Raw genomic sequence first — 21136 nt, 5'->3', positions numbered from 1 at the left:
TCCACCCCCTCCTGCTTCATGCAAGGTGGCTTTCTGGCTCTCTCTTTGTCCCTGTCTCCCTCATCTGCTCCACTGGGGCACACGCTGTGGTACCTGAGGGGCCTTGGAATTTGTGGGCACCAAGGACTCACGGGGCAGTCCCTCCCAGGTCTCCATGTCTCAGGCGCTGGGGCATCTAAAGGGACACCTGATCTACTGGACCCACCTCTGGGCATGGGGACCCCAGGGCTGACCCTGGACAGCAGCTGACCTCACAGACACTCTGACCTCATGGCCTGCTAAGCTCTCCCATCTCTGCATCCAGCTGTGTCTCCCCTTCCCTGCCCTGGGTCTCTTATTCCTCCTCTCTGGGTCTTTGTCCCCACCTTCCTGCCACTCCCCATCTCTGTCCCCTTCTCTCAGCAAAGTCTCTGCCTCCTCTGGGTCTCTCTCCTCCTGCCCCCTGGGGTCTCTATTCTCCCTCTCTCTGTGTTTCTTTATTTTATTTGTATATTTGTTTCTTTTTGAGATGGTCTCACTTTTGACCCAGGCTGGACTACAGTGGGGCAAATAACTCACTGTAGCCTGGGCTCAAGCAATCCTCCCACCTGAGCCTTCCGAGTAGCTGGGATTACAGGTGTACACTACCACACCTGGCTCATTTTTGTATTTTTTTGTAGAAATGGGGTCTTGCTATGGAATGGGAGTGTTTTATTTTTTATATTTAATTTGAAAAAACAGAGACGGGGTCTCACTAGGTTGCCCAGGCTGGTCTGGAACTCCTGGACTCAAGGAGTTGAGTCCTGGCCTTTCTCTGTGTTTCTGGTCCCTTCTTTGGGTCCCTTTCTCCTTTCTCTCTTCATCTCTCTTTTGTTTTTGTTTTTGAGACATTCCAGCCAGTTACCCAGGCTGGAATGCAGTAGTGCAATCATAGCTCACTGCAGCCCCGATCTTCCCAGGCTCAAGCAATCCTTGCACCTCAGCCTCCCGAGTGGCTGGGACTACAGGTGCACACCACCATGCCTGGCTAATTTTCGTCATTTTTTGTAGAGATGGGAGTCTCACTTGTGTTGCCAGGCTGGTCTCAAATTTCTGGGCTCAAGTGATCCTCCTGCCTTGGCCTTCTAAAGTTCTGGGATTATGGGCATGAGCCACTGTGCCCAGCCTGTCTTCCTTTCTCTGTCTCCCCCTTCCCTACTTGTCTTTGCACCTCTCAGAGTCTGCAGCCTGTTCTGGACCAGGGAGCACCCAGGTGCTGGAGGCAGGGCCTGGGTACCTGGGGAAGTGAAAGTGCTACAGGCTCGAGGTGGGAAGGTCCCTGGGAGTGGAGAGGGCGCTGGGCCGTGCCAACACCCCCAGCGGAAGCTGAGCATCAGGCGGTACTTCCTGCCTCTGCGGCGGGGCCCGAGGAGCAGAGGCCCCAGAGGAGGTGGCACTGAGCCTGGGATCCTCCGAGGAGTAGAGGCCCCAGAGGAGGAGGCACTGAGCCTGGGATCCTGACAGTCAGATCTGGGTCTGCAGTGCCTGGTTGCAGTGCACACCCAGTGGCCTCTGCAGTTTCCCCTGATGTCCCCAAATTCTCTCACCTGATTTCCTCATCTGAGGCAGCCCCACCATCTATCTAGTCATGGGGTCAAAGCCCCATCTTGTCCCCTCTCCCCCAACAGTGCATCAGTCTCTAAGCCAGACCCCTCCTGCCTCCTGAGTCTCCACTCCACCCCTCTTCTCTGTCCTGAGGGCTCAGGTAGGCTCCGGGCTCCTGCTCTCCTACCTGGACCCTGACTCTAGGCTTCTCCCTGGCTTCTAGTCTCTCCCTCCAGTCTGTCCCCCACAGAGCCCCAGAGGGGTCTTTTTGAAACCCAGACCTGAGCCACACAGTTCTGTATCCAAACACTGAGTCACCACCCCGCTCATCCCTCAGATTTTATTTTTTCGGTTGTTGTTGAGACAGAGTCTTGCTCTTCACCCAGGCTGGAGTACAGTGGTGCAGTCGGCTCACTGCAACCTCCTCCTCCTGGGTTCACGTGATTCTTCTGCCTCAGACTCCCGAGGCTGACCTCGAACTCCTGACCTCAAGTGATCTGCTTACCTCGGCCTCCCCAAGTGCTGGGATTACAGGCATGAGCCACCACACCCGGGTTTTTTTGTTGTTTGTTTTGAGATGGAGTCTTACTCTGTTGCCCAGGCTGGAGTGCAGTGGTGCGATCGTGGCTCACTGCAACCTCCGCCTCCCGGGTTCAAGCGATTCTTCGTCTCAGCCTCCCGAGTAGCTGAGATTACAGGTGTGCACCACCACACCTGACTAATTTTTGTGTTTTTAGTAGAGACAGGGTTTCGCCATGTTGGCCAGGCTGGTCTTGAACTCCTGATCTCAAGTGATCCATCTGCCTCGGCCTCCCAAAGTGCTGACATTACAGGTGTGAGCCACCGCGCCCAGCCCCTCAGCTTCTGTTTCTAACCACCACCAACGCCTCTGCTTTACCACTGAAGTACATTGCAAACCCACCCACTTCTCTCCAAGGCCACCATCCTAAGTCAGGTTCCCATCGTTTTCTACAAAAATAATTATAGCTGATTGTAGTGGGTTGCGTGGCGTTCTCCAAAAGGATAGTCTACGTCCTAATCCTCAGAACCTGTGGTGACCTTATTTGGAAAAAAGGGGTTTTGCGGGTGTAATTACATTCAGGATCGCAAGATCATGAATTATCTGTGTGGCCCCTAAATCTGATGACAAGTGTCCTTTTTTTTTTTTTTTTTTTTTTTTTTTTTGAGACAAGTCTGTCACCCAGGCTGGAGTGCTGTGGCGTGGTCTCAGCTCACTGCAACCTCCGTGTCCCAGGTTCAAGCAGTTCTCTGCCTCAGTCTCCCGAGTAGCTGGGAGTGCACACCCAGCTAATTTTTGTATTTTTAGTAGAGGTGGGGTTTCACCATCTTGGCCAGGCTGGTCTTGAACTCCTGACCTCGTGATCCACCCACTTCGGCTTCCCAAAGTTCTGGGATTACAGGCATGAGCCACCGCGCCCGGCTGACAAGTGTCCTAAGAAACACACAGAGGAGAAGACAGAAGAGGAGAGCACCATGTGATGGTAGACACAGAGATTGGAGTTCTGCAGCTACAAGCCGAGGAACTCCTGGAGTCACCAGGAGCTGGAAGATGCAAAGAACTGATTTTCTCTCAGAGCCTCTGGAAGGAGCGTGGCCCTGGCGACACCTTGATTTTGGACTTCTGGCCTACAGAACTATGCGAGAATAAATTTCTGTTGTTCTAAGTAGTAAGTCTTTGGTAATTTGCTGTTTCAGCCATAGGACACTAATACACGAATCCCTTCTTCCCACCCACTGATCCTTCTTCAGAGATGAGTTCATGAGTAACCAGAAGTCGAAGGGTAGGTGGCAGAGTGCAGTGGTGCAGTCATGGCTCACTGCAGCTTCGATACTCACCAACTTGGTTTCTTTCTCTTTATTTATTTTTTTTTTTGAGACGGAGTCTCGCTCTGTCACCCAGGCTGGAGTGCAGTGGCCGGATCTCAGCTCACTGCAAGCTCCGCCTCCCGGGTTCACGCCATTCTCCGGCCTCAGCCTCCCGAGTAGCTGGGACTACAGCCGCCCGCCACCTCGCCCGGCTAGTTTTTTTTTTTTTTTTTTTTTTTTTTTGGTATTTCTTAATAGAGACGGGGTTTACCGTGTTAGCCAGGATGGTCTCGATTTCCTGACCTCGTGATCCACCCGTCTCGGCCTCCCAAAGTGCTGGGATTACAGGCTGGAGCCACCGCGCCCGGCCGGTTTCTTTTTTCCTAGGCACACAGGAGGACTTCATTTCCCAGGTCTCCTTGCAGTGAAGTTGAGGTCATGTGACTGCTCTTGGGCCAATGGAATGGGTGCAGAAGGGACGTAGCTCATTTCCAGACTCAGTCTAGAATGTCCTCCATAATCCTTACTCTTTCTCCCTTCACTCACTGGCTGCAGGAAGCTGAGAATTATCCTTGGACTTACATAAAGCATTTTGGACTTTATGTAAGTAAGAACCTATTGTATTAAGCTACTAAGATTTTAGGGTTGTTTGTTAAAGCAGGTAACCTTAAACATCCTAACAACTACAAATAGAATACCTGTTGCTGCATACACTATATATATCAAAACATTATTATGGGCCAGGTGAGGCGGCTCATGCCTGTAATCCCAGCACTTTGGGAGGCCGAGGCAGGAGGATCACATGAGCCTAGGAGTTCGAAACCAGCCTGGGCAACATAGTGAGACCCTGTCTACAAAAATTAACAAAAAAATTATCTGGGCTTTGGTATGTGCCTACAGTCCCACCTACTCAGGAGGCTGAGGTGGGAGGATTGCTTGAGCCTGGGAGATCGAAGTTGCAGTGAGCCGTGATTGCACCACTGCACTCCAGCCTGGATGACAGAGCAAGACCCTGCGGGGGGTGGGAGGGGAGGAACACTAGGAGCTACCAGAAACTGAAGAGTCAAGGAAGGATTCTCCTCTGAGCCTTCGAAGGAAATGGCGTGCTGACACCTTAATTTTGGACTTTTGGCATCCAGAACTGGGAGATTTTATATATATATATTTGTTGCTTTAAGCCACTAAGTTCGTAGTAATTTATACAACAGTCTCGGGAAGCGAATACACCTGCTCAATCAGAAACTCTGGGGGCGGGGCCTGGCAATCTGTGTGTGTGGGTGTTTTTTTTTTTTTTTTTTTTTTTTGAGTCTCACTTTGTCACCCAGGCTGGAGCGCAATGGCACGATCTCAGCTCACTGCAACCTCCGCCTCCCGGGTTCAAGCGATTCTCCCGCCTCAGCCTCCTGAGTAACTAGGATTACAGGCACCCACTATCATGCCCAGCTAATTTTTGTATTTTTAGTAGAGACAGGGTTTCACCATGTTGGCCAGGCTGGTCTTGAACTCCTGACCTCAGGTGATCCGCCCACCTTGGCCTCCCAAAGTCCTGGGATTACAGGCAAGCCACTGCACCTGGCCTGGCAATCTGTGTTTTAACAAGCCTTCCTGGTGACTCTGATGTGCACTAACATTTGAGAACAGCAATTCTACCCATTTAATTCACCTGATCCCTTCCTCCTTTATTGGCAAATTCCCTCTTGCTTTTCCTCCTTCCTTTTTCACTGGCTGGTTCTCCTCAATCTTCAGTGGATCTTCCTTTTTCTAGCGTCTAAAATTTGGGGCGTCCCAACCCTTTCTAGCTACACTCACTCACGAGATGATACCATGCAGTCCCATAGTGTTCATGGCAATCTACAATACTGTTGACTTATCAATTTATATGCCTAGCTTCAAACTTTCCCCTGAACTGCAGACTCAGGGGGATTCATTTCCCAGGTCTCCTTGCAGTGAAGGACAACTTAACGTCTCCCTTTGGCTGTGTAATCGACATCTCAAACTTAACACGTCCAAAACGAAACTACTGATTCCCTCCCACCGCATGCACACTCCAGTGCTTTCCTTTTCAGTAAATTGTCACTCCATCTTTCAATTCTGCAGGCCCAAAGTTTTGGAGTTTTGTTTTTTTTTTTTTTTTTTAGGTCTCACTCTGTCATGCAGGCTGGAGTACAGTGGCACGATCATGACTCATTGCAGCCTCAATCTCCTGGGCTCAAGTGACCCTCCCACTCAGCCTCCTGAGTAGTTGGGACAACAGATGCGTGCCACCACACCTGGCTAATAAAAAACAATTTTCTTTTCTTTTCTTTCCTTTAAGTGACAAGGCCTTGCTATGTTGGCCAGGCTAGTATCCTACTATCAAACTCCTAGCCTCAAGCAATCCTCCCACCTCGCCCTCGCAAAGTGCTGGGATTACAGGTGCAAGCCACTGCTCCCGCCTGAGTCATTCTTGATTCCTCTCTCTCACCCCCAAACCTAATCACCATTAGTTTCCTAATGCTCTGTAACAAATTACCCCAAACTTAGCAGTTTAAAACAATAAACATTTCTTAGGCCAGGAGCAGTGGCTCACGCCTATAATCCCAGCACTTTGGGAGGCTGAGGCAGGTGGATTACGAGGTCAGGAGTTTGAGACCAACCTGGCCAACGTAGCGAAACCCTGTCTCTGCTAAAAATACAAAAATTAGCCGGACATGGTGATGCATGCCTGCAGTCCCAGGTACTCGGGAGGCTAAGGCAGGAGAATCGCTTGAATCCGGGAGGTGGAGGTTGTGGTGGGCTGAGATCGTACCACTGCACTCCAGCCTGGGCAACAGCGAGACTCTGTCTCAGAAAAGAAAAAACAATAAATATTTCTTATCTACTGTAGTTTTTGTGGATCAGGAATCAGGGAGCAGCTTATTTGGATGATTTCTGCTCACAGTGTTTTATGAGGTTGCAGTCAAGACGTTGGCTGGGCCTGCAGTCATCTGGAGATTTAACGGCGGCTGGAGGATCCACTTCACCATGGTTCACTCACCTGGTGCTGGTTGCTGGTAGGAAATTTCAGCTCTTCTCTTACATGGATCTCTTCACAGATTGCTTGAGTGTCCTTGCCGTATGTTGGCTGGCTTCCTTCAAGAAATCAGTTGAAGGGAATGGGCAAGTAAGAAACAGCAATGCTTTTTATGACCTAGTCCCGAAGTTCCCCACCATTACTTCTGTTCATTGGAAGCCAGTCGTTAAGGAGAGCCTGCACTCAAAGACTGGGGAAATAGACTTTATTTTTCAAAGTGTCAAAGAATTTGCAGACTTATTTTAAAACCACCGCACAATCCGTCAACAAATCATGTCGGCTCTATTCTTGAAGTAGATCCAGAATTTGACCACTTTTCACCATCTCCATTGCTATTACCGAGATCTAATCACCACCATCTCTTGCCTGGACTAGAGATTTCCTCCTCACTGGGCTCTCTGCTTCTATCCTTAGCCCACTGATATGATTCGGTTGTGTCCCCACCCAAAATCTCATCTTGAATTGTAATGTTCATAATCCCGATGTGTCAAAGGAGAGAGCAGGTGGAGATAATTGAATCGTGGGAGTGGTTTCCCCAGGCTGTTCTTGTGATAGGGAGTGAGTTCTCACGAGATCTGTTGGTTTTATAAGGGGCTCTGAGGGTTCTATAAGGGGCTCGTTCCCGCTTCGCTTGTGAAGAAGGTATCTTTTTTTTCTCCTTTGCCTTATGCCGTGATTGTAAGTTTCCTGAGGCCTCCCCAGCCAAGCTGAACTGTGAGTCAATTAAACCTCTTTTCTTTGTAAATTACCCAGTCTTGAGCAGTTCTTTATAGCAGTGGGAAAACAGAGGAATACACCCATACACCCTATTGTCTGCCCAGAGGCCGGGGGGTCCTGCTGTTAAAATGAAAGTCACTCCTTGACTCAGAACCCTCAAATAGCTTTCATCTCACCCAGAAAAAAAAAAAAAATTCCGACCATGACCCATAAGGGCCTCCAAATGATAGTGTGGCCCCTGCCACTTCTCTGAACTGATCTGATCTGTTGCAACCCTTTCCTCAATCACTGGGATCCATTCATATCAGACTCCTTGCCATTTCCAGAACCCATCAAGTGTACTTCTGCCTCAAGGCCTTTGCTGTTGCCATTTTCTTTGTCTGGAATGTTCTTCCCCATGCTGTTCACAAGGCTCCCTTCCTCATCTCCTTCAGCTCTCTGCTGAAATATCACTTCCCCCAAGAGTCCTTCTTGACTACCCTGTCTAAAGTAACTCCCTGTCAGCACTCTTACTCTCTGAAATTCTTTCTGTTTAGGCATTTACTTTCTTTGTGCAACTGGAATGTAAAATCTTTTTCATAACTGTATCCCAGGGGTCTAGGACAGTGTGGGGCACATAATTCAATAAATATTTATTGACCGACTGAGACTTTTCCTGGTGCCTTGAACTCAGAGTTTGCCCTGCCTCAGGGCCTGTGGACAGCCTCGAGGCTTGAGATGTTCACACACAGTTTTCACCTGGTAAATAATCCTTTAAGCCTCAACTCCATTGTTATTTCCTTAGAGAAATCCTCCTTCTAAATTAGGTCTATGGGCCAGGTGCCGTGGCTCACGCCTATAATCCCAGCACTTTGGGAGGCTGAGAAGGGCAGATCATCTGAGGTCAGGGGTTCGAGACCAGCCTGGCCAACATGGCGAAACCCTGTCTCTACTAAAAATATGAAAATTAGCCAGGTGTAATGGCAGGCACCTGCAACCCCAGCTACTCGGAAGGCTGGGGCAGGGAGAATTGCTTGAACCCGGGAGGCGGAGGTTGCAGTGAGCTGAGATTGTGCTGCTGCACTTCAGCCTGGGTGACAGTGAGACTCTGTCTCCAAAAAAAAAAAAAAAAAAAAAAAAAAAAAAAAGGTAGATAAAAATAAATAGGTCTATGGCCTTTTTCTGTCATAACTTTTTTTTTTTTTTTTTTTTTTTTCCTTGAGACAGGTTCTTACCCTATCACCCAGGCTGGAGTGCAATAGTGTGATCTTGGCTCACTGCAACTTCTGCCTCACGGTTTTAAGTGATTCTTGTGCCTCAGCCACCCGAGTAGCTGGGATTACAGGTGTGCACCACCACGCCAGGCTCATTTTTGTATTTTTAGTAGAGATGGGGTTTCACCATATTGGCCAGGCTGGTCTTGAACTCCTGGTCTCATGTGATCCGCCCACCTTGGCCTTCCAAAGTGCTGGGATTACAGGCGTGAGCCACCATGCCTGGTCTGTCATAGCACTTAATACAATTTATAATCATGTAATTATTTGTGATTCATCATATATCTGTTTTCTTGTTGTGTGAAGCAAAATGAGGGCACGAATGGGGTCTATTTTGTTCTCTACACTATTCTCAGTTCCTAGCATGTAGTAGACTCTCAATAAATACGTGTTGAAGGATTGAATGATTCCCAAAAATTGTGATGAATTCTTACAGCACCCCCAAAATTTCCTCTTCATCTCTTTGTTCAATCATAACAATTTAAGCCTGTGATTCTCAAAGTGTGGCCCAGGGACTCCTGGGGGCTCGTGAAACACTTTTGGGGTTCCATGAGGTGAACATTATTTTCATAATACTACTAGGTTATTTGCCTTTCACTCTCATTTCCTCTTTGAATATAGTAATGTTTGCCAGAAGGTACAAGACATGAACTATTTTGACACACTTGGTGCAGAAGCAAATATGAGAATCCAGCTGTCTTCTATGAAGCCAGACATTAAAGAGATTTGCAAAAATGTAAAATGCCATTCTTCTCCCCAAAATTTCTTGAGATGGAGTCTTGCTCTGTCGCCTAGGCTGGAGTGCAGTGGCAAAATCTTGGCTCACTGCAACCTCCACCTCCTGGGTTCCAACGAGTCTCCTGCCTCAGGCTCCTCAGTAGCTGGCATTACAGGTGCGTGCCACCACGCCCGCCTAATTTTTTTTTTTTACTTTTAGTAGAGACGAGGTTTCACAATGTTGGCCAAGCTAGTCTCGAACTCCTGACCTCGTGATCCATCTGCCTTGGCCTCCCAAAGTGTTGGGATTACAGGCATGAGCCACCGCGCCCGGCCCCAAAATTTCTTTTGGTGTAGAAATTACAGTTATTTTAAATAAAAATGTTATTTTGACACATAATGAATTTTTAAACAATGATTATTTTAGAAATTTATTTTAATATTGATAGATACAACTTACATAAACATACAACCCATATAAATATAACTCATAAATTATTGGAGTCCTTAATAATTCTTAAGAGACCAGAAAGTATGAGAACGGATGACCTAAGTAAATCTTTGAGTTTTTAATTCTTGTCTGCAACCTAGTAGGCTTCTGAGCCCTCTTAAGGCAACGTCCCTCTCTGCCTTGTTGGACGCATATTTAAGGTTTGTTTTCTAGTAGGCGATCCTTAAGTAAGTGTGAAAGGTTTGAAGGCTAGAAGGAATGAATGAGACGATTCTCCCACTTCATCACCTCTTCTTCCTTACGTGGAAGTGGAAGCAAAGCGCATGCGTCAGAGAAGAGACTTGTCTTAGAACCCTGCCTGAAGCGTGGCGTCGTGGGTGTCTGTGATGGGATGGGATGGGATGGGGTATGGGGTGTGGGGTGTGGCGGCGGCGGCGGCGGCGGCGGCGGCGGCGGCGATGGGGTATGGCGTGTGGGGTGTGGCGGCGGCGGCGGCGGCGGCGGCGGCGGCGCATGCGCAGAGAATCCGCGGGAAAGGCCGCGCGCCAGGCAGATCGAAGGGTGTTGCCTGAACCGATCCGTCGACGCCTGAAGGGGCCTGAAGAGGTTGCTAGGCTTCTCAGCTGGGGCTTCTTCACCCTCATTTTTGTCTGACTGGCTGGACTGAAGAACCTGGCAGAAGCCTCAGGGCTCGGGTGAGGGTCACTTGGCCCAGGGAGCCCTGAAACGTTCCCAGATCTGGGGTGTGTGGGGCTGGGCGCCATCTTCCAGGCCCGGGCTCACTGGGCTCCCCTGACGGGTGACAGCTGGCTGGGAGCCTCCTGGTTGCTCTGGGCTCTGTGGAGCTGAGGAATCAAAGGGGTCCCTCCTTTACCCCCCACGTAGGACACAAGACACTGTCTTCGGCTTTCCTCACTCATCCAGTCTGAGTTTGAGCCAATTCCTTCACAGGATTCAGCCATCAGTCCCTGCCTTTGGGGAAAGCCATCAGTGTCAACTGCCCGGGTGGCGGAAACCCGGGTCCAGCCCCTTCGCTGGTCTGTTAGGGAAGTTATTTTCTGCTTTTTGAAGAAATGGGACACCAGCTCCCTATTTTCCTTTTTTGGAGGTTACAGTTCCAGGGAAGGAGGTAATGTGAGGGGAATGGGCATTTCTGGGGGATCCTGAGCACTCCCCACAGGGCATGAGCTCAGGAGTTGCTTGGGATGACGGTGCAGGGACGCCATGGAGGGTTGCACCCATATGAGAGGAGGAGTCCGCCTGGGGCTCAAGGGATTTTATGGGTGTTGGAAGTGGCCAGTTGGCCAAAACTCAGTTCTCTCACTTCCGTAAAGCTTGTTTTTAAGGACAACTATTCTAGAATGTGTTTAAGATACATGAATCTATTATTTTTTATTTATTTTTTTGAGATGGAGTCTCACTCTGTCACCCAGGTTGGAGTGCAGTGGTGTGATCTCGGCTCACTGCAACCTCTGCCTCCCAGGTTCAAGCGATTCTCCTGCCTCAGCCTCCCGAGTAGCTGGGACTATAGGCGCACACCAGGCTGATCTCGAACTCCTGACCACAGGTGATCCACCCTCTCCAGCCTCCCAAAGTGCTGAGATTACAGGCGTGAACCCCCGCGCCCAGCCTATTATTATTATTTTTATGAGACAGGGTCTCTCTCTGTCTCCCAGGCTGGAGTCCAATGGCACGATCACTGCTCACTACAGCCTCAAACTTCTGGATTCAAGCAATCCTTCCACCTCAGCCTTTCAAAGAGCTGGGATTACAGGCTGAGCCACTACAGGCCTGGTTTTCACTTATTTTGGGTGTATACCCAGAAGTGGAATTGCTGGATCATATGGTAATTCTATTTTTAAGTTTTTGAGGAACCACCATAGTGTTTTCCATGGTGGTTGCACCATTTTACATTCTGACCAGCAAGGCATAAGGATTCCAATTTCTCCACATCCTGACCAACAGTTCTTATTTTCTGCCTTTTTATGTTAGCCATCCTAATGGATGTGAGGTGTTATCTCATTGTAGTTTTCATTTGCATTTCCTTAATGATTAGTGACATCAAACATCTTTTCATGTGCTTTTTGGAGACTGGTATGTTTTCCTTGGAGAAATGTCTATTTAAGTCTTTTGCCCATTTTTGAATTGTGTTGTTTGTTTCTTTGTTGTTGAGTTTTAGGAGTTCTCTATATATTCTGAATATTAATCTCTTATTAGACATATGATTTGCAAATATTTCCTCTCATTCTATGGGTTGTCTTTTCACCCCTTTGATAGTGTCTCTTGATGCACAAATTGAAGTCCTGTTTGTCTGTTTCTTCTTTTGTTGCTTTTGCCTTTGGTGCCATATCCAATAATTCATTGCAGATCCACTATCATGAAGCTTTTGTCATATGTTTTCTTCTAAGAATTTTCTAATTTTAAGTGTTACATTTAGGTCTTTGGTTTATTTTGCGTATTTGTATGTGGTATCAGGTAAGAGTCCATCTTTACTCTTTTGCATGTACATCATCCAGTTTTCCCAGCATCATTTGTTGAAAAGACTGTCCTTTACTCACTGAGTGGTCTTGGCACCCTTGTAAAAAGTCATTTTTCCATATATTGTTTCTGGGCCCTCTATTCTGTTCCCTTAGTCTGTATCTTTATGCGGGTAACACACTATTTTGATTACTATAGCTTTGTAGTATTTTTTGAAATCAGGAAATGTGAGTACACCAGCATTTTTCTTCTTTCTCAAGATTATTTTGGCTAGTCAGGGTCCCTTGAGATTTCATGTTAGTTTTAGGACGTGTTTTTCTATTTCTGCAAAAAATAAATAAATAATAATTTAAAAAAATTAAAAAGCTACTAAATCTGTAGATTGCTTTGGGTAACACTGACATCTTAACAGGGTTAAGTCTTCCAGCCCGTGAACATGGGATATTTTTCCATTTATTTATGTCTCCTTTAATCTTTTTCAGCAATGCTTTGTAGTTTTCTTTGTACATGTCTTTCACTTTCTTGGTTTTTTTTTTTTTTTTTTTTGAGATGGAGTTTCGCTTTTATTGCCCAGGTTGGAGTGCAATGGCACAATCTTGACTCACTGTAACCTCTGCCTCCCAGGTTCAAGCAATTCTCCTGCCTTAGCCTCCTGGGTAGCTGGGATTACAGGTGTGTGCCACCATGCCCGAGTAACTCGGTAATGGAGTCGGGGTTTCTCCATGTTGTTCAGACTGGTCTCGAACTCCTGACCTCAGGTGATCCCCCGCCTTGGCCTCCCAAAGTGCTGGGATTACTGGTGTGAGCCACCGTGCCTGGCCAAGTTAATTCTTAAGTATTTTATTCTTTCTGATGCTATTACAAATTGAATTGTTTTCATAATTTTATTTTCAGATTGTTCATTGTTAGTGTATAAAAATGCAACTGAGTTTTGATTGTTGACTTTGTATCCTGCTACTTTGCTGAATTCATTTATTAGCTCAAAAAATTTTTGGTGAAATTTTTAGGATTTTCTACATATAAGATCATATCATCTTTCTAATTTGGTTTTCTTTTATTTATTTATATTTTTGCCTAATTTCTTTGGCTAGCACTTCCAGTACTATGTTGAATAAAAGTGGCAAAAGTAGGCATTCTACGCTTGTTTCTAATCTTAGAGGGAAAGCTTTCAGTCTTTCATCATTAAGTATGACATTTGCTGTGAATTTTTCGTATATGGCTGTTATGTTGGGATATTTTCCTTTTTTTTTTTTTTTCTGAGACATGGTCTCATTCTGTCACCCAGGCTGGAGTGTAATGGTGTTGTCATGGCTCACTGTAGCTTTGACCTCCTGGGCTGAAGTGATTCTCCCACCTCAGCCTCTTGAGTAGCTAAAAAAATTTTTTTATAGAAGTGAGGTCTCATTATGTTGCCTGGGCTGTTTTTTTTGTTTGTTTATTTTTGTTTGTTTTTGTTTGTTTGTTTTTTGAGATGGAGTCTTGCTCTGTCACCCAGGCTGGAGTGTAGTGGTATGATCTTTGCTCACTGCAACCTCTGCCTCCAGGGTTCAAGTGATTCTCCAGCCTTAGCCTCCCAAGTAACTGGGACTACAGGTGCATGCCACCACATCTGGCTAATTTTTGTATTTTTAGTGGAGATTGGGTTTCACCATGTTGGCCAGGCTGCTCTTGAACTCCTGACCTCAGGTGATCCACCTGTCTTGGCCTCCCAAAGTGCTGGGATTACAGATGTGAGCCACTGCACCTGGCCCCAGGCTGGTCTTGAACTGTGGATTCAACTGGTCATCAGGCCTCCCAAAGTGGGGATTACAGGAATGAGTCACCATGCCCAGCTGTATTTTCCTTTAACTCCTAGATTGTTGAGTTTTTTTTTTTAATCATGAAAGGGTATTGAGTTTTGTCAAATGTTTTTTCTGCGTCAATTGAGATGATCATGTTTTTCTTTCATTCTGTTAATGTGGTGTATTATATTGATTGATTTTTGTATGCAGAACCATCCTTGCATTCCAGGAATAAATCCCACTTGGCATGGGGTATAATCCTTTTAATATGCTGCTGAATTAGATTTGGTAGTATTTTGTTGAGGATTTTTGCATCAAAGTTCATAATGAATATTGGTCTGTAGTGTTCTTTTCTTGTAGTGTCTTTGTATGGCTCTGGTATTAGCGCAATGTTGGCCTCATAGGATGAATGAGGAAGTGTTCCCTCTCCAATTTTTTGGAAAAGTTTGAGAAGGATTGATATTAATTCATTAAAGGATTAGTAGAATTCACCCATGAAGCTATCAGGTCCAGAGCTTTTCTTTGTTGAGATATTTTTGATTGCCAATTAAATCGCCTTACTAGTTATAGATCTATTCAGATTTTCTGTTTCTTTGTGATTTAGTCTTAGTAGATTTTGTATTTGTAGGAATTTGTCCATTTAATCTAGGTTATCCAGTTTATTGGAGTACAGTTGTTCATAGGTTCATAGTACTCTCTTATAATCCTTCCTATTTCTGTAGAATTGGTAATAATGTCCCCATTTTCATTTCTGATTTTAATAATTTGAGTCTTCTCTTTTTTTCTTAGTACATCTAGTTAAAGGTTCGTCAATTTTGTTGATATTTTTAAAGAACCAACTTTTGAATTCTCTATTGTTTTTCTATTCTCTATTCATCTCTGCTTTGGATTTAGTTTGCTTTTCTAGTTTCTTAAGTTTTAGAGTTAGGTTATTGATTCAAGATCTTTTTTTTTTTTTTTTTTTTTTTTTTTTTTTTTTTTTTTTTTTTGAGAGGGAGTCTTGCTCCGTTGCCCAGGCTGGAGTGCAGTGGTGTGATCTTGGCTCACTGCAACCTCCGCCTCCTGGGTTGGGTTCAAGTGATTCTCGTGCGTCAGCCTCCTGAGTAGCTGGGATTACAGGTACCCACCACCACGCCCAGCTAATTTTTGTATTTTAGTATAGATGGGGTTTCAGTATGTAGGTCAAGCTAGTCTTGAACTCCTGACCTCAGGTGATCCACCCGCCTCAGCCTCCCAAAGTGCTGGGATTACAGGCGTGAGCCACTGCGTCCAGCCTCTTTTTCATTTTTTAATGTAACCATTGATAGTTTTAAATTTCCCCCTTAGCATTGCTTTTGTTGCTTCCCATAAATTTTAGTATGTGTGTTTTTGCTTTCATTTATCTGTATTTTCTAATTCACCTTGTATTTTCTTCTTTGATCCATTTGTTGTTTAAGAGTGTGTTTAATTTCCACAAATTTGTAAAAGTTTCAGTTTTACTTGTTTTTTTCTTTTTTTTTTTGAGACGGAGTCTCGCTCTGTCACCCAGGCTGGAGTGCAGTGGCCGAATCTCAGCTCACTGCAAGCTCCACCTCCTGGGTTTACACCATTCTCCTGCCTCAGCCTCCTGAGTAGCTGCGACTGCAAGCGCCCGCCACCTCGCCCTCGGCTAGTTTTTTGTATTTTTTAGTAGAGACGGAGTTTCACCGTGTTAGCCAGGATGGTCTCGATCTCCTGACCTCATGATCCGCCCGTCTCGGTCTCCCAAAGTGCTGGGATTACAGGCCTGAGCCACTGTGCCTGGCCTCAGTTTTACTTTTGTTATTCATTTCTAACTTCATCCTATTGTGGCTAGAGAAGCTATTTTGTATGATATTTATCTTTCTAATTCTGCTGAGAAAAAAAAAGGAAATTTGTGGCCCACAAATTTGTGGTCTATCCTGGAAAATGTCCCATGTGCACTTGAGAAGAATGTGTATGCTGCTGCTGTTGGGTAGAGTGTTCTGAATGTATCTGTTAGATCTAGTTGGTTTATTGTGTTAAGTCTATTTCCTTGCTTATCTTCTGTCTGCTGGTTCTATCCATTGTTCATAGTGGGATATTAAAGTCTCCAATTATTGTAGAACTGTCTTTTTATCCTTTCAATTATGTGAGTCTTTTCTTCATATATATATACACATATATATACACATATATACACACACATATATACATATACACACATATATATACATATATACATATATATATGAAGGAATTAGGAGTAAAGAAGAAGAGTTGGTCAACATACAGCAGGTTCATCTCATTGTACAAATGTAAGTTTCTCAAGCTTCAGTTCTTTGGGCATCTGGCTTGTTGGAAAATTGGTCCGGTTTCATTTTCATATCCTTCCTTTATTTTGGACCTCCAGTTACACATTTTATGCCATTTGATATTGTCCCACAGTCACTAATGCTCTGGTAATTGCTCTCAGTCTTTTTTTTTTTCTTTGTGCTTCATTTTGGATTGTTTCTATTGCTATATCTTCAAGTTCACTGATTTATTAAAATCTGCCAGTAATCTTCAGTGAAATTTTCATTTCAGGTGTTGTATCATCTCTAGAAGTTCTATTTGATTTTTAAAATATATCATGGCCAGTCATGGAGTCTTGTGCCTGTAATCCCAGCACTTTGGGAGGCCATGGCAGGCAGATCACATGAGGTCAGGAGTTCGAGAGCAGCCTGGCCAACATGGCAAAACCCTGTCTCTACTAAAAATTAAAAAAAAAAAAAAAAATTAGCCAGGTGTGGTGGTGCACACCTGTAATTCCAGCTACTTGGAATGCTGAGGCAGGAGAATTGCTTGAAATGTGGAGGCAGAAGTTGCAGTGAGCTGAGATCAGTGTAGGCAACAGAGTGAGACTCCATCTCAAAAAAGAAAATATCTATCTGTCTAGCTAGCTAGCTATCTGATATTTCCTCATTCTGTTCATGCTTTCCTTTTAAGTCCTTGACCATACTGAGCATATTTGTAAGAGCTATTTTAGTGTTACGATGTGTTAATTCCGTTAGTCAATCATTTCTGTTTTTCTTTTCTAATTATGGGTGACTTTTCCTGCTTCTTTGCATGTCTAGTAAGTTTTGACTAGATGATTGACATGAATTTTTTGTTGTTCAGTGCTAGGTTTGTCTGTATTATCTTAAGGAATGTTGGCCTTTGTTGTGACATGCAGTTACTTGAAGATCAGTTTTGGCTCTTTAAGAGTTGCTTTTAAGACTTTTTTTTTTTCCTTCCCCAGGTCTAAAGTAGTCCTACTACTAGAACTAGAGCTAGTTTATGCCACCTTGAATGTTCCAAGTATTCAGTAAAGTCTCCATACTGGCTGGTGGAAACTTAAGTAATTCTTCTTGTTCTTCAAGTTCTAGGAATTGTTTTACCTATAGTTCCTCAGCAATTTTCTTTCCTTGGAATTTACTCTTTGCCTGTTCTTATGAAGTTTCATAAGAATACATGTGCAGGTTGATATTTAGCTAATGGCTCAAAGTATTTTATCCAGATTCCTAGAGCTTTTTCTCTGTGGCTCCCTTCTGTTGAGTACTTAGCCCAGATAATTCTAGTCACCTAAGCCTTCCTGAACTGATTTTTGCCTCAAGTACTGAGACTGCCAGGCTCTGTTTGTATTCTTCCTCCTGTGCCAAAGTTTGGAAATCAGTAGCAGAAAAACAGGGCAATGATGCAATTAGTTACCTTGTTTTTTGGCCTTTTTTTTTTAGAGATTGCAATGCTGTACTGCCTTTGTTTAATATGTGAAAATAGTTGATTCAATTATTTGTACAGTTTTGTAGTGTTTTTGTGGAGGTAAGTCCAGACACTGTTTTGCTTTCATGGTCAAAAGTGGAAATTTCTTCTCCCCACTTTTATCTGGATCCTGTATATCCTTCATATCTGTTTTCTTAAAATTATTTTTAATTAATTTAATTTAATTATTATTATTATTTTGGAGATAGGATCTTACTCTGTTGCCCAAGCTGTAGTGCAGTGGTACGATCTTGGTTCACTGCAACCTCCCTCTCCTGGAGTCGAGTGATTATCTCACCTCAGCCTTCTGAGTAGCTGGGGCTACAGGCGTGTCCCACCATGCCTGGCTAATTTTTGTATTTTTTGGTAGAGATGGGGTTTCACCATGTTGGCCAGGCTTGTCTTGAACTCCTGACCTCAAGTGATCCTCCCACCTCAGCTTCTCAAAGTGCTGGGATTACGGGCATGAACCACTGCACCTGGCCTATTTTATTTTATTTTTTTTAGGGAATGGGGTCCCACTCTGTTGCTCAGGCTGGAGTGCAGTGGTATGATCATAGCCCACTGCAACCTTAAACTCCTGGGCTCAAGCAGTCCTCTCCACTTAGCCTCCCAAATAGCTGGGACCACAGGCATGTGCCACTATGCCTGGCTAATTTTAATTTTAATTTTTTTTTTTTTTTTTTTTGGTAGAGATAGGTTTTCACTGCATTGTCAAGGCTTATCTTGAACTCCTGGCCTGAAGTGATCCTCCTGCCTTGGCCTCCCAAAGTACTAGGATTACAGGCATGAGCCCGTGTCTGGCCTATCCTTCGTCATTCTTGTTCTCGCATTGCTCAATTTAGCTTTACTCACAGGAATTTCTCCTCATTGTGGCTTGTGGGTTGGAAAAGATCCCTGGTTGGTTAATTTTAAGAGTTCATAGAATCTAGCCTGCCCTGGTCCCTTCAGTTTCTATTGTAGACTCCATACACTCAACTGTTATTGATTAGGCAAGGCATCTTCTAGTTTTAGCTGCTGTTCTCTAATAGGCTTTCCATGATTTCTGGTGAGTACCTGTTGATTATTTTGAGAGGTCTGTTTCCCTGCACCTCACCCCCAGGTCTGTCAGATGTTGTCTTGCTTCCTTTGTTTCCTTCCACACAGATGCTGATTCTTCACAGGTCTGTGGCTCTTGTGGTTTATTCTCATAGACTTGTATTTTGGGGTTTATCTTGGTATCGTAAATATTATCCATGGATTTTGGGCTTGCAATCTAGTAGAACTACTTGTTTTCATGTGGGTATTTGGGAAGATTTTAAAACGATGTTGCTGTTATTGCCATTACCTCCCCAGGATTTTACTCTATATTTAAAAAAGAATTTATAAGTGGCATTAAAAATTTTTGTTTTCTAATTATGTATTGCAAGCATAGACATATAATTAATTTTCATTTATTGCCATTTGCATACAACAATCTTGCTAAATTATTTTATTAATTTAAATAATTTATCTGTAGTATTTTGGATCTTCCACAGATATATCATCTGTGAATAGTGAGTTTTGTTTAATCTTTGTCTTTTGTTCCCCTTGCTTTACTGTGCTATCTAAAATATTTAATGCAATGGGAAGGAAGTGCTGATAGCTGTTTTCATTGATTGTTCTTGATTTCAAAAGTAAAGCTTTCCTCATTTCACTATTAAGTATGTAGCTATGTTTAAGCATACGTTCACTATTAAGTATGTAGCTATGTTTAAGCATACGTTCACTATTAAGTATGTAGCTATGTTTAAGCATACGTTCACTATTAAGTATGTAGCTATGTTTAAGCATACGTTCACTATTAAGTATGATCATTTTTGTTTTTTGAGAGACATCATTTATCAGGGAAATTATTCCTGGTTTGCTGAAAGTTTTTCTCTTTAAATCATTATTGTATGTTGCACTTCATGAAATGTTTTTCCTCTATTTCTTGAGATGATAATATTTTTCTTCTTTATTATTATATCAGTGTGGCTAATTATATTGATTTTCTTTAGTGGAATGCTTTGAATCATTTCTACTAAGAGTTTTTTGCTTTGTAGTTACCATGAAGCTTACATAAAACATCTCCTGCCTCAGCCTCCCAAAGGGCTAGGATTACAGGCATGAGCCACCATGACCAGCCCCAAAGGCTGGATTTTTGTACCTAATTTTTTCTTTAGCCTTTTCTCCCCTGCATGGTTTCCTGCTTCTCTCTTAATCTTATGGAAGCATCGTTTGTCTCAGGGAGACGCCCGTCAACCCACTGCATTTCTCTTTGGAGTGGCCCACCTGTTGTTGCATTCTCTGGCATATAGCTTCTGGAAGCCATTGGTTCACTGGAGCAGAAGGTCTTTGGCAAGTGATTGTTTTTATTTCCCACAAGTTGCTGGGAAAGTATTTACTTCCTGAAACATTGAACCACTTTGCCAGGAAAAAGAGATGTGAACTGACTCCTCAGTGATTACAGTTTGGTCCTGTTTCTTGTTTATGTAGAAGTTTCTCTGTTTTTGACATGAGGATGGAACCTATTTTTCAGAAATGATGCAGATATCCCCATATTTGTAATATTTTAAAATCATTTGTGTTTTTTGTTGTTGGGTAGGGGGAGATTGTGGGTAAGTTTGGAGATCAGTGTTCATGTGACTATCTTTCTTAGAAGAAACTTCCTTTTCTTTTGATAGTGAATTGTAGGAGTGGCAGGTGCTTGGAAGTTTAAAAAATTTAAAAAATTTTTGACATAATTTCAGACTTACAACACTTCCATCTTTCCTTGTCTTCATTGACTGTGACATTTTTCTGAGTACAGGCCAGCTATTTTACAGAACGTACTTCAATTTAGATTTGTTTTCTGATGTTTCCTCACGATTGGAGTTTTGTTACACGTTTTTGGCAGGAATCCCACAGAAACGATGTTGTGCTCTTAATGCGTTGTATCAGGCGTTATATGATATCAGTTGACTATTATTGGTTAAGGTAGTGTGTAACACTCTAAAGATACTATTTTCTTGTTTTTTTGGGGGGGATATCTTGTGGGGAGATACAGTAATACTGTGCAATTATCCTGTCCCCATCAAATTTTCATCATCTTATGTTAGCAACCATTGATGATTCTTGCTTGAATCAGTTATTACTCTGGTAGTTTCCAGACAATGATTTGTTAAAAAGACATCTTTATTGAGGTATGATTGACATGTAAAAAACTGTACATATTTAATGTGTACAACTCGATTAGTTTGTGATAAGCAATTACCTTCTAATTCATCGTTCCTTGTACATGTATTAGTTTGTATTCTACTGTAAGGAAGAGGTTTTCCTTTTCCTGAGTTGTTTCCCTGTGGATTCATAGATTGTTTTAGTCTGTTGGTTCTCATCTGTTACTATTATTTATTTTGATGTTCTTATTTGTCCAGATTTGGCTGATGAGGGCTTCTTCAATTGGATTTCTTTGTCCGTGATGATCTTTTTACTTTCACTTATCAATACATATTTTTTCTTGATTATGATTATTGTTAATATTATTTTTTGAGATGGAGTCTTG

At 43.7% G+C, this 21136-nt stretch overlaps 1 protein-coding gene and 1 long non-coding RNA gene across 8 annotated transcripts in view; both read left to right on the top strand.

Annotated features, from left to right (window-relative positions):
- The first annotated feature begins 787 nt into the window (after positions 1-787).
- On the top strand, positions 788-2739 carry LOC126943613 (uncharacterized). The gene is made up of 2 exons (XR_007721772.1): positions 788-1408; positions 1456-2739. It is a non-coding gene; the product is annotated as an uncharacterized LOC126943613 (long non-coding RNA).
- Positions 2740-3719: 980 nt separating this feature from the next.
- The window catches only part of SLC6A16 (solute carrier family 6 member 16), a 30989-nt gene continuing 13572 nt past the window's right edge, over positions 3720-21136 (top strand). The window contains exons 1-2 of one of the 7 annotated variants that reach the window (XM_050772402.1): positions 10122-10275; positions 11064-11147. Coding sequence is in view for 4 of the 7 variants with exons in the window: in XM_050772405.1 (XP_050628362.1) it covers positions 6317-6422 (106 nt within the window). In the remaining 3 variants the exon portion in view is untranslated. Of the gene's footprint in view, positions 3994-6273; positions 6423-10121; positions 10276-11063; positions 11148-21136 lie in introns of those variants that run through there. The other 6 variants (XM_050772404.1, XM_050772405.1, XM_050772407.1 and 3 more) reach the window with 6 other exon arrangements.

This window comes from Macaca thibetana, chromosome 19 (genome assembly GCF_024542745.1).
Source record: "Macaca thibetana thibetana isolate TM-01 chromosome 19, ASM2454274v1, whole genome shotgun sequence".
Classification (NCBI taxonomy): Eukaryota; Metazoa; Chordata; class Mammalia; order Primates; family Cercopithecidae; genus Macaca; species Macaca thibetana.
The sequence above is the reverse complement of the archived record's forward strand: the minus strand, read 5'-3'. Positions and strand labels throughout refer to the sequence as shown.